Here is a 12,840-nt window from a genome sequence, read left to right on the forward strand (position 1 = left end):
AGTTCCAGAAATTGATTTCTACATAAATAATAATAATAAGCAATAAATAATAAGTAATATGTTATTATTACTCTAATATTAACTATTTTTCCCATAATATTCTTTTCAATGGTCTTAAGAGATAAAGCCAGTTCTCCTGTGGAAAACTGGACACAGACAAGAAGGTGGGCTCTGCTGTGACTACCCCTATTGAAGAGCCAAGAGAAATTCTCTTAGGTAAGACTTAACCTGACTGGTCTGGCATCTGAGTGTTCACAGTAACCACTGTTCTCTCCAGAAGGGAGCAGCACGCAGGCAGGGAGAATGAGAACAAGACTCTTTCAAGCAGTGATCTCTGACAGGAGTTTGGGGCTGGATACAAAAGTGTGACATAGCTGCAGGGGAAGCAAATCGTGAGAGGGACCTTAGCCTCTCTTCATAGGGGAAAAGCAACTCATAGGAAAAAACAACGTTTTCACAGCAGACAGAAGAGAATACAGAGGCAGCTGTGGTGAAGCAGCCGGGATTCAGGGTCCCAAGGCTTCCCAGCCCAAGGGAACAGGTGAAGCAGCCAGGATTCAGGATCCCAAGAGCTTCCCAGCCCAAGGGAATGGCTAGAGGGCTTGCTCCCTCTGCTGGAGCATCCTAATAGACCCACAAGAGACATGCTGGTTTGACATGCTCTCAATCCCACAGCAAAGCTCTCAGACTAGGAAATAAATAAAAATTAATGCAGTCTTGATTACCATTGCTGGCTTAGTGCCACAAGAATTTTTTTAAAAGACTATGTAGCTCAACACGCAGCTGAAGGCAGAGGGGAGAGAGCTATTTCATTGCTTTTGTTTTGAAAAGAATCAAAATAAGGCATACAAATTAAAATCTGTATTTTTCAGATCATAATTCTGTCAGTTCAGTCAAACTGGAACACAGGAAAAGCAGGCAGACCTTTCCAGTGTCTCATGCAATGCAGAAGAGCAGCTCTGGCTGTATGACCTTTGCTCCAGGACAGCCTGGCCTTAAACACTTGGGCTCACAATAAACAGCCTATTCCTGCAGGAGGCAGAGAGCAAACCTCTCCCAAAGCATCTCCAGACAAACACAACGTCACCACTGGGGCATTGAGCACTCAGGTGAGATGGGTCAGAGCAGCCTGAGGCACAGTGACAGCAAGAAACCATGACACAGCCACTGACACTGCTCCGCTCTTGCTTGAAAGAGCTGCTGGCTGAGACTCCTCTTCCTCTTTTGTAGAATCAGGGCCACCTTTGGCCTTGCGATTGCAGGATCTTGCACTTTGCATCTCAGCTTTCTGTCTGCTGAATGAGAGCTCAGGAAGCCCTATTTCTTTGTGCCTTTTTAGACCTTTGGTTACACAGTGCTGGTGGGGAATCTGCCTTCTGTATGCAGCATCTGACATTTGGTAAAAAGACCTCCAATATTAGCTAACCATTACAGGCATGATAGTAAAAAAAGTAAAACATTTGGCTAAAACCTCATCTAGATATGTTTTAATGGATTTTGTGGCCTCCCCAGTTTACATGACTTTTCATTTGTCAACTTTCTGTCATGTCAGTGAACATCTTGGTCCTCTGGTGCTCCATCACCTTATGAATTCAATGGTGGAAATGGAAACCAAGCTCTGCAGCAGTGACAAAGAGGAAGCCTTCAAAAGAGAATTCCCTTACTGTATAGGAGAAATAGACTTCACAGCTTCTGGGAAGAACCATGGAAAGGTACGGGCACTGAGGAGTTTTAACCCTTTTACAGTACTGCTGCTCTTAGCAGTAAATGCAGAGTCTGCAACAGTGAGGGTCGATGTGCCACAGAATGAGACACCACATTATGCCCCAAGTGAGGACCATGCCTTCCTGAACATTAATGTGATCTAAACCATGGCCTTTTAATATTCAGAAATCAATCACCTGATTTGCAATTACATGACACAAGTACAGGTGATCACTTTTCTCTTTAAAAGAAAAATCAGTTTTGTGCCCTGCTTCCTTCATTTTGTATCTTTCCCTGGTTGAACCCACCAAAAATTAAACACTATGGATTTTGACATTTTAAACATTCTTTTGAGCTGTTTAAAGGTTTTCCTTAAAGCTCTCTCTCTGTTCTGCTGATATGCAGAGAGGGATGTATGTGGACTAACCCACCTCCTCACTAGTCCCATGCACAAGTTAGTACTAGAGCAGAAGGAATTCCTAGGAATTCCTAAAGTCTACCCCAAGGTTTCACCATAGTTTCAGCATTGAGTCTTAAGCAGAAAAGCGAAATATATACAGAATTGGAAGGAGCAGTAGATTCATGTAACGTGTCCTCAAAAAACAGATATGAAATCAGGTAAATACTTCAGCTTTTGCAGAAACAAAAAACACCTACAGAATTTGTTGGCTTTCCTAGGCTGCCATGAAACTGAAGGCAATTCAAGAGAAAGCTGTAAGGGAGACTGTGATTTGTCAGTCTGCAACACAGGACTAACCCATGGAACTGACCCAATTAGTGAGGTAGCAATTATACAAAAGTCTGCTAAGTTAATTCAACTATTCAGTTCTCCGTCAAATCTTGCTCAAATATTTTTTTCTTAAATATCCAAGTTGATGATAATTTCCCTCTGCATTTACCATGAACAGACCCTTTACTGTATTTTTCCATGCTGTTGTTATTCATTGGGTTTTTCTTGTATTTGTTGAAGTTTATGAAGGTCCAGAGTACCATTCACCCTGGAATTATATTTGAAGTTATGCTCAACAAATGGAATCTACCGGCCCCCAATTTGGTTATCTCTTTAGTAGGGGGAGAAGAAGATTTTCAGATGAAGCCTTGGCTACGGGACACCTTAAAGAAAGGATTTATAAAGGCAGCTGAAAGCACAGGTGAGTGCTTTAGGCTTCAAAGAAGAAATTTGTATTCCTGATGGATATTCTCACACCTAGACCCCAGTGATCTGGAAATTACAATGGGCCTGCTCACACAATTATTTTTGAAAATTCAAGACTTTGCTGAATGCAACCTACATGTAAATGCCTTTGAAAGTGAAAATTATTGTATTACAGTAGCAAAAATAAGTTCTTTCAAAGCAAATCACTCTAGGTAACCATTTCTGAAATGTGAAATTACCTGATATTATTCCCTCAGAGGTGACACTAGAAATATAGCATCAAAATGGGACCAAATACAACTGCCCCTCTTTTGTGCCATAACAAGATAATTCTGAGGAGAGCAGAACAATTTGACTTCAACAAGAGTGAACTTAAGTTAAAAAAAAGAATTTCTGCATTCTCACTTGCAAAATACAGTGAAAATATCTGTGAGCATTTCACAGCAAGCTCTTGGTTAACTTCAGTGCTCCAGACAAGATTGTACCAGTTTTGCTTTTTGTAATGAGACAGCCCAGTACCAGAGCTCTTTTTGGTACTTTTGTGCCACACAGATATTCTCTACCTCCATCTTTCTGTACTTCAGACTGGGCAGCATCAGGATTCCCAATTTTTTTATGTTACTTATTTGAAAATGGTCAGCTTGCTTTTTACCTAGGGTTCTCCAAATTCCTTGTCACTGTAACAACACTGCTCTAAATTCTATTATCCTGAAGAATTCATGCTCCACTAAAACAGAAGAACTCCAGTTTAGGCAGGTTACACCTGAGCTCTTCTGCTAAGAGGTGACTGCATGGGACTTTTTAGGCCTCAATTCAAGTCAACAACTTCCCTGACTCTGCCCCTTTCCTCTCCCTTGTAAACCTGGTACAGGGATGTTTCTGCTCACATGTAGCCGGTGAGTAACTCCAGAGTGGACACAGCATTCTTGATGAGCATATTAACATCAGAGTAAAGATGGCCACGTTGCATCACATGATATACGAAGAATGTTTGCTTGAGCTCACAATTTCTTCTTGTTTCCCTTATTAAAGTCTTATTTACTTTGCATGTATTTTAATTCTAAAAGCTATATTCCATCAAGACCTGCCTTCACTTTATCTATTTTTAAAAAACCCCTTAAATCCAGTACTGTAAGTAATGCTACTTGACACACAAACACATTGCAATACAAAGAAATTCCCTGACAGCTTTTTAAACACCATTTCAGGCGCCTGGATTTTCACCAGTGCTCTGCGTGTGGGAGTGACAAGGCACTTGGTGCAAGCAGTGCGAGACCTTGCCCTGGCCAGCACCTCGTCCACCCTGAGTGTGATTGCCATAGGAATAGCTTCACTCAGGGAAATCCAGCACAGAGAAATCCTGGAAAACACAAAGGTACTGCTCTCTTAGTCCGTTGTTCGGATGGAAGCCACACCCTTACAGAATTTGTAACTCATTGACAGAACAACTTTGATGTAACTTTAAAGAAACAAACAAACAAACAGCTGTGTTTTGGGAGGATGCAGAAACAGAGCTCAAGGATTGTTGGATGATTCTGTGCCCTTCGTGCCCAGCGGGTGGCAGCATTAGGCATCAGAAAAGCGAGCAGCACAGGTTTGAACGTCAAGAAAATGTCCCAGAATAAGGGACTTTGCATGGATTTCTCCCTTGTCCACTTACTGCAGAAGCACTTACTCCTAGCTATTACATAAACACTGCAAAAAGCATATTTTCTATTATGAGACACCAGACGTAAATATTCCAGGACAAATTTTTCTTTAAGTAGCCAATGAATTGTTATTTAATACACAAAAACTTGCTCAATACAACAGGCTAAAAATACCAGCCATGCAGGATTTCACCTAGTTATAGGGAATCCTCAAACTGGGTCAGGGGGATCAAAGTTCTTGGGAAGAAAACAGAAACAACACACCAACAAATAAATAACCTCACCCAACAAAACTGTTGCTGAAAGCGTTGCTGCTGAATGGACACAAAAGTGGAGAGAAAAAAAAGAAATAGCATTCCCTTCTGTCACTGGATATACAGTCTGTCCTAAGTGGAATATTATAACAACAAAATAGGTGTTTAATGACAGTGAATGACAGTTTCTCGGTACTATTTATACCCTGCAGAAGCCAAGAAACAAATGACAAAGATAGCCCTTTGAATTCATGCTTAGTTGTTCTCTCACACAGGCCTGAAAGTACCAGCTAGAGGCTGAGACACCTAGCCAGACCATACCAGCAACTTATTGGCATTGGTCTTTTTTTTTTTTTTTTTTTTTTTTGCCAATGACAGCTACCTGTGTGCTCTACCAGGTGGGACTCTTTAGCTGGAAGACTTTAACCTATTTGTGTGGCAACCGGGCCAAAAAGGCCTCAAAGGAAAGAATTTGGTTCATCGTGTTTGTGAATTTGGTTCAGGAAAGTTTGCAAATGCAAACTATTTCACCTCCCTTCTAGGCCAAGTGATGAAAATGCATCTGGATCTTTTCCTATCAGCAGCTACAAAACAAGTGCATGCTCTTTTTATTTTCTCCCCTTCAACTAAATCCCAAATTTTTTGTCAAGGGATATTTTGCAAAGAGCATTCTTGACCCTATGACTTCTGGCACAGCTTACACCCAAAGATATTTTGGTTTTTAGTCAGTAACTTAAAGACAAAGGAACTACAGACAGGGATGTTGATCTAAACCCAACTCTCTCTATATTTGGCACTAACACAAGCAGCTTGTTGTATAAAATAGGGCTAACAACCCCCACTAGCAAGGAGAAAAACAAGACCTGAAATCAGCGGATTGCTCATGTTGTAGTAAAGCAGATGGGATTTAGTTTCTTTATGTAGGAAAACCTAATTTTTTATTTACATAACTAATTTTTATATAGTTTTCATAGCTCTTGTATTCAACTCTAATTGGTTAGTAGTTTTTTGCTACTTAATTTACTGGTTAGTAAATGGCATTTTGTGTGTTTATCAAATTTCTCTATTCTTGGATAGTTTACATAATTTTTTACAGATTCTCATGGGGCAGATTTCTTGTTTTTGTAGGTGTGAACAGCTCTGTTACTAGAATAGTTTGTTTTTTTAACTGACTTTTTATTCCTTTGATTCTTTCTTATGGTAACTTATAGGCTAAGTTGGTAATTCAACAGAACAAAGCCTAATTTTATAAAACTTTTATAATATCATTACTTATATACAACACCCTCCTATCTCTTCTGTGTTAATGGTATGCTTCAAACATCATTGAAAGATGACATCCACGTTTTCAGGGAATAGAGAGGAAAATCCCCAAAGGCTTTTTTCAATTGGTTGTTGTGTCTCGGGGTCCTAATCAAAGGCCAGATCTTTGGTGAGGAGGATTAATGTTACATGGCAGCAGAATAGAGGCACACCCTCTGTCAAAGCAAAATCTGAAAGAAAATATTTATGTGAAGGAGGTTTCCCCAAGGAAGGAGAGACAGAGAGAAGAAAGTGAAAGAAACATGCAAGTTTACTGCTTTTTAGTGTGGGGGGAAAACGCAATACACAGTGACAACTGCCAAGATTTTAAACAAGATTTAAAATTGTGTTAATCTATCTGCTTGCAAGAGGACAATGATTAGGAAAATGAAAATGAATAATCAGACATTCACAGCCTGGAATGCTGTACCAAAGTGGATGGGCAACATAGAAAGATTTATAAAGATTTATTAAGAAAGAAAGGGGAGTTTGAAAAAGTGTACACATAGAAACCTATGTGTAGTGCAATATTTAGAACAAAAGACTGTAGCAGGGGTTCTGTTTTACCTAGAAGATGAGTTTGTGCCAAAAAAAAAAATCATAAATAATTTAAAGGTATAACACCACTCACCCAAAATAAAAGAGGATTCCCATTTCTACAGTCTGTCTGCCGCTCTCTCTTTTAGAACACAATTTCCAAACTGAGAATAACCATCAGATTTCATACAACCCTGTCAATTGAGCAAAGCTGTGTATAAATTGACAGGGACATGGAGCAGGCTAACTCATTCACTGGCCCAAACATGGACAAAACACTTATGAAATTAATAGTCTGCCCCTCTTCACCCCAGCTGAGGCTTCACATCTCCATACACAATTATCAGGTCCCATGGCCCCTTTCCATTCATACAATAAACCATTCCAAAACCCGCATTCCAGAGATGATGATTGATATCACTGTATTTTGCAGAGGCCAAGAGGGAAACTCCAGGGACTCCAGCTATCAGTCCTGCCAAATCTGGCTGCTTCCAGAAGGAACAGATTTTCTATCTTCACCCTTTTTTAAGGGTCTATCAAAGTGTCTCCCAAGTGGTGAGCTGTGTCAGGGTGCAGACAGCACAGAAACGGAGAGGAAGGACATTGACACACGGGCTGGGCTTTGCAGAGAGCACTGACATCTCCCCTCCTCCCTCTAGAGTGAAAGCCTTGTACACTACCAGTCAGATGACAGCACCCAAGGCCCACTGTATTCCCTGGACCACAACCACTCCCACTTCATTTTGGTGGAGCACGGCACGGCAGAGGAGCCGGACGGAACCGCCAAGCTGCGCCTGGCCTTGGAGAGGCACATCTCGGAGCAGCGCACGGGACACGGGGGTGAGCAGCCTCTGGCACATCCAGCCTGAGCCAGGCTGACAGCACGGTCCTAGCCCTAGTTACACCCCGAAGGGGACTCCAGCTCTCAGCTGACAGCGCAGTCCTAGCCCTAGTCACCCCCAAAGGTGGCTCCAGCCTCAGATGGGCCTACAGAGGCAAGACCAAGTCAAGACTGTTGTCATCGTGTGAGAGGCACAACGACAGTAATGTCTGACGTTGGGAAAGGTGCTCTTTGAAGCAAAAATCCAGGCTTTTATTGCATCTCCTTAAATGTAGCTCAAAGCTAGCCTTCAAAGCACAGCTCAGATTGCCTTAAAAGACAACATATGGAAAATAAATCCAGCTTCAAGTGCCTTTACCGGTGGTTCTAAGAGATTGATAGTCACTGTTGAATACTTTCATCGCCTCTCACACACAGGGTCTTGAATTGCTCCCACACTGGAAGAAAAGACTTGTTCCAAAGCCCTCTGAAATATTTTAAGCCATATTTGTTTAGGGATAACATCTTATCCTGGGTAAACACTGTAGCATCTAATGCCCATTTGAATCTGTGATCTTTTATGTAATAAGAACTGAGTTATGGGCAGGTCTAGTATTTGTGGAAAAAACTCAGTGGTTGAGAGACTTTTACTTTTGCTTTGTTTGTGCCATACATGCAGTGCTAGCGCAGCTGAAACAGGAGAGACAGCTCACTTGTTCACAGCTGTGTGCATCAATGGAATATCCACTTTCACAGCCCATGGGGTGGTAGCACAGAGGCACCTGAGAGCACAAACACACCTGAAGAATCCTTACCTGGTGACTCAGATGGGAACAACCACAGGCAGGCTGTAAGGGTAGCCTGAGGTTGCAGTGCTGAGAGTTACAAAGCAGCCTCTTTCTGCTCACCAGCCAAATCTGATTGAACAAATCTCAGGGGAACAGAATTCTGACAAACAATGCTGATTCATATGACAAATACTTTGCTGGAACATACTGAATTCAGTGTTATCTTCTATTGACAAAACCAACGTCATTCCTTTAAGCTCATTTATAAACAGACTGAGAAAAGCTATGTGGCTTTACTATAGTGCAACATTTTAATAAGGTCATGTGGAATTTCCCTGTTTAAAAAAACACCAACTAGAAGTCTTTAAGAATAATTATTTTATCTATATTTACATTTACTGAATATTTTTTACAATTGAGGACTTTCCAAATTCACAGCGTAAAGTCAGAATCCACATGACTCTCCTCTGGCTAAATTTTAACTAAATCTATGGCAAACGAAGAATATTTGTAGCCTGAAACATACTTGAGGAGCCTGTAGTCCCAGAGGTCACTCTTCAAAGAGCATCACGTTAGAGAGGTGTGACAATGCCATGCCATTCAGTAAAACAAATTAAATTTCTTGCCAAACATATCCTGGCTACAGCTCAGTCCAACCATATCTCTGTAGTCATCTCAAAAGAAATACAAAAAATAGCAAGTAGAGATCTGTACTGAATTTTGGGAGATCTACAAAGGGAAACATCAAAAAATTGTTTGAACCAAATGCCTTTTATCTTCCATCTGAAAGAGGCATTAATCTCTTGATATTACTGTTTTGATTGAGCTCCTTCAGGCCAATCTATAGTCACCTTTGCATTGCAGAATTCAGCATTTGCAGTAAAAGCCATCCAAAACTCTGTGGGCCCCTGTAGGAGGATGGCTTAGGACAGGGACCCTGACCTCCTTTCTTTCCCCAGTACCATGACATGTTAAATATTTCATTAGCATTTCTTTTAAAAGTATCAGACTGTGTTATTGTTATTAATCACCACACCGGGCTGTACTGAATGAAACTTTAAGCTGTTTAAGCAGAATAAAAAATAGATGGTTCCTATCAACTTTTATCTGACTCATCCTGCCCAGTCTACACAGTCAGCCTCCTCATATTCTTAAATCCTCCTTTCAGAAGGCTTTTGTCCTGGATTCCAGTCCCCCTTCCAGCACACACTGGGCACATGCATAACACCCAGGACAAGCTGAGAGCTTTTCACCTCACTGTGTCTTGCTGGAAGATGGTTCTCTGGAAACCCACCAGCCCTGGGCTGCACCCTAGTGCAGCTCCCTTGCTCCCCAGCCTGACACCCCTGCAGTAAATAAATAACTTTAAAAGCCAGCAGTGGCATGACACACAGAGGTGCCAATATCCATATTTTGCAGCTGAGGTCAGAACAACCTGGACTGCTTGCCAGGGATCACACAAAATTTCCAAGGCAAAGGTGCCTTTGTCCTGAATCCTAGGCCAGGACCCCTCTGTTAGGTCAGTGTTGTTCTCTTCCCTTGCCACATCCTTCTGCAGGTTCATGTAGAGACCAAAACAGCACATAAGAGGAGAAATATTTTCAAGGGGTCAACAAAACAGCAATAGGCTGTTTAAAAAGCTGCTACTTTTTAAAAATTAAACCTTCTGTTTCGCAGGAACAGGTAGCATCGAGATCCCCGTGCTGTGCTTGCTGGTAAATGGAGGACCAGACACACTTGAGGTAAGAAGCTGTTTTCAGCTTTGGAAAAATAAATTAACTGGTGCCAAGTAATTAATGGAAAATTTGGCTGTATGACAAACACATCTATTGGCACTTTACATGAAGTCAAAACTCACATCTATACGCCATTAAGAACTGAATTCTGTTTGTATTAAATTTGAGAGTATTTGTTTGGGAGAAATATTTACTTTTGAATAGGCACCAACTGATCATTAAAACTTCCATTGCTAGCTTGTCCAGTGGGATGAAAGAATCCAAACCCAAAACAAACCCACAGAAACCAGGTCCAGATCTAGGGAAACAGAAATACTCTGTTATAACTTGAGGGGAAAAAAAAAAAAAAAAGGAAAAAAAAGAGGAATCTTTTAGTGCTGTTCAGCCCCAGAGCTCAGAGGAAGCACAAGACCAGGTTTGCTGGATGTGCCATTTAGAAAGGGTGTCCTGGTTCCACTGAGCAAAACTACATGGTAGGATTGAAGACTGGAGTGTTGTCTGATAATAATCCCAAATCTTCTTCAGTAAAGGATCAGTTTTGATTTTTTTTCCTGAGTGGTTCTACATCTTAAAGAACTTGTTAACAAGGAAATAGTCTTTGACTTTTATTCTACTTTACTTATCTTTTTTATGGTACTCTGGGTCTAGAAAACCTTTAGAGAGATGTAATTTGACTATAATTTAAGGTTTCCAGGTGCTGAGACTGTGACATGCAAGCTGGTAACCACTTTCCAGAATAATGACTCCTTTCTGGGGATGTTTTCTAGTTTCAATTTCTTGTATCTTGTCATAACTTTTGTCAGCTGGATTAAAACATGCAGTCATATCATATTAGAAATCTCTCTGCTTAAACAAAGATTACATCACCTCATGAGCTTGCTTCATTTCTTTCATGAGAAGCTAAATATTGCAGTGTTTCCTGTATCTTTGGTTTAGAAAAATCCCATGTTATGACATCTAAATCCTCTTTTCAAAGTTTTACAGAACAGTGTGACTGGAAGACAAAAAGTGAATGGCTGGAGATCCTCTAAACTGATATGTGCTGGGAATGGATGACTGGCCACACTTTTTTAGAATACCAACTTCTTAAATGGATTTCTTAAAATGGATAATACACACCAGAGACTACAAACAGTTTAAAAAAAAAAACCTCAATATCTAAACTAAAGAAAAAAAACCCTTGCATCACAATTGAATCAATGCAGTCTTGTACAACTCCAGAGGAAGAAACAGACTGGCAGCAAAGAGACATTTTTGCAATTATGATGCCATAGCCTCTGCTCTCCTCTCTCAACAACCTGCCTGACTCATTCTAATTGCACAAGTAATAGAATTAGTAGCCTTTAACTCTTGTAGTTGCTATGATTCAGTGTTTTTTTCCTGTAGCTCAATGTTGTAATCCCAGAGGCAAATTCCTGATTTTCAGAACATATTGCCTGGTTCAGCAGACAGAAAAAAAAGCCTGGTAATTTCTGTACAGGGTTACTCCCTTGCACTTGACTATGCTGAAACAGAGACTTCAGGGAAAAAAAATGTCAGGGTCAATGAAATTTTATGTATTGTTTGTCCAAATTGGGTTGCTTAGCTACTCAGCAGATGTGTCATGAAAAGAAGCATAGTCAGAGGCCATACATGGATGACCTGCTACAGAATTCAAAAAATCCTAATAGCTTAGAGGAGTCTGGACTGATTCCATAGTGAATCTGATTTAGGTACACATTTATTCCTCGTTTGCTAGAAGTTCTTCTCTTGAAAAACATCTTCTTTCCACTTATGAATTTTAAAAACATCTTATTTTGAACTACAGAGAATTTGCAGCGGGTTGGAAAATTCTGCTCCCTGGCTTATCTTAGCAGGGTCTGGAGGTACAGCAGACATCCTAGCAGCATTCATGAATGACCCACAGCTTATCATGCCAGAAGCTGTTGAAAAGCAATTTAAGGAGAAATTCCCTGCAGAGAGCTTCTCGTGGAAGGACATTCTCCAGTGGACAGTGACGGTGAGTTCACAGTTTGATAAGCCATCATGTTTACAAGGCCATCCCCTAACACTTGTAGCTTTGGTAGCCCCTTCAGTACAGGTTTGGCAAGAAGCTGCTCAGAAATTTTGGGAACTCCAGTGCTTTGACGCTGGTGCCATAGAATGCCTCTCTAGCATTAAAAATCAAGTGGTCATTTGATCATGGAAACTGCTTTGTTGCCCCAGGAATTCACTGAACACTGAGGGCTCTGTCCTTCCTCAATTACTTCCTCAAGTAACAGCCAGCACCCAGGAACCCGACAGTCCTCCTGTGGGACACCAAGCATTATTTATATCCACAGCTGTGCAGCTTGTGCAGCTGTGGCAGAAGAGACCTAATTCATGACCTACAGCTGTTAAATGGAAACCGGGCTGTGGATAAGCATGAATAAATTAAGTAGAATGAAGCGTGCTTAGAAATGATCCTATCTATTGTTATGGGATAACTGTTATTATCAGTTACTTGTTCTTTAAGTATCATTGTTCTTAAAACAGAGAGACAAAACAGATTCAGAGATCTTCTTTACTCTTTGTCTTGGGGTACAGTTGCACAAGCCTTTTAGGAACAAATGCCCACTCTGAGATTGTCCTTGTGTGAAGATTGAAGAGCACTGGGTGCCTCTGAGATAAACCAAGTCCTCCTGACCTGGCTCACCACTTGTTCTTTGCATTCCCTGCCACAATCCTCAGCTTTAAAAGATCCTCATATTAATTCCATTAGGAAGAACTTTACCAATCACTAACAAAAGGGGATGAAAAGCACCTGGAAGCAATATTGCCAGAGGCTCACAAAGTCTCAGTGCAGCTGCACTGCAAGAAAGAAAACTCAATAAATAGAGAAGCAGAAGGAAAGATGAGAGTACTGTATATATATC

At 40.8% G+C, this 12,840-nt stretch overlaps 1 protein-coding gene across 1 annotated transcript in view; it reads left to right on the forward strand.

Annotated features, from left to right (window-relative positions):
* The first annotated feature begins 1,561 nt into the window (after positions 1–1,561).
* TRPM5 (transient receptor potential cation channel subfamily M member 5) overlaps positions 1,562–12,840 on the forward strand; it is a 36,905-nt gene continuing 25,626 nt past the window's right edge. Inside the window, exons 1-6 of the mRNA XM_063158643.1 lie at positions 1,562–1,712; positions 2,675–2,855; positions 4,069–4,235; positions 7,262–7,442; positions 9,888–9,952; positions 11,754–11,945. Coding sequence (XP_063014713.1) covers positions 1,587–1,712; positions 2,675–2,855; positions 4,069–4,235; positions 7,262–7,442; positions 9,888–9,952; positions 11,754–11,945 — 912 coding nt within the window. The 5' untranslated portion in view covers positions 1,562–1,586. The remainder of the gene's footprint in view (positions 1,713–2,674; positions 2,856–4,068; positions 4,236–7,261; positions 7,443–9,887; positions 9,953–11,753; positions 11,946–12,840) is intronic.

The sequence above is a fragment of the Melospiza melodia genome, chromosome 6 (genome assembly GCF_035770615.1).
Source record: "Melospiza melodia melodia isolate bMelMel2 chromosome 6, bMelMel2.pri, whole genome shotgun sequence".
NCBI lineage: Eukaryota > Metazoa > Chordata > Aves > Passeriformes > Passerellidae > Melospiza > Melospiza melodia.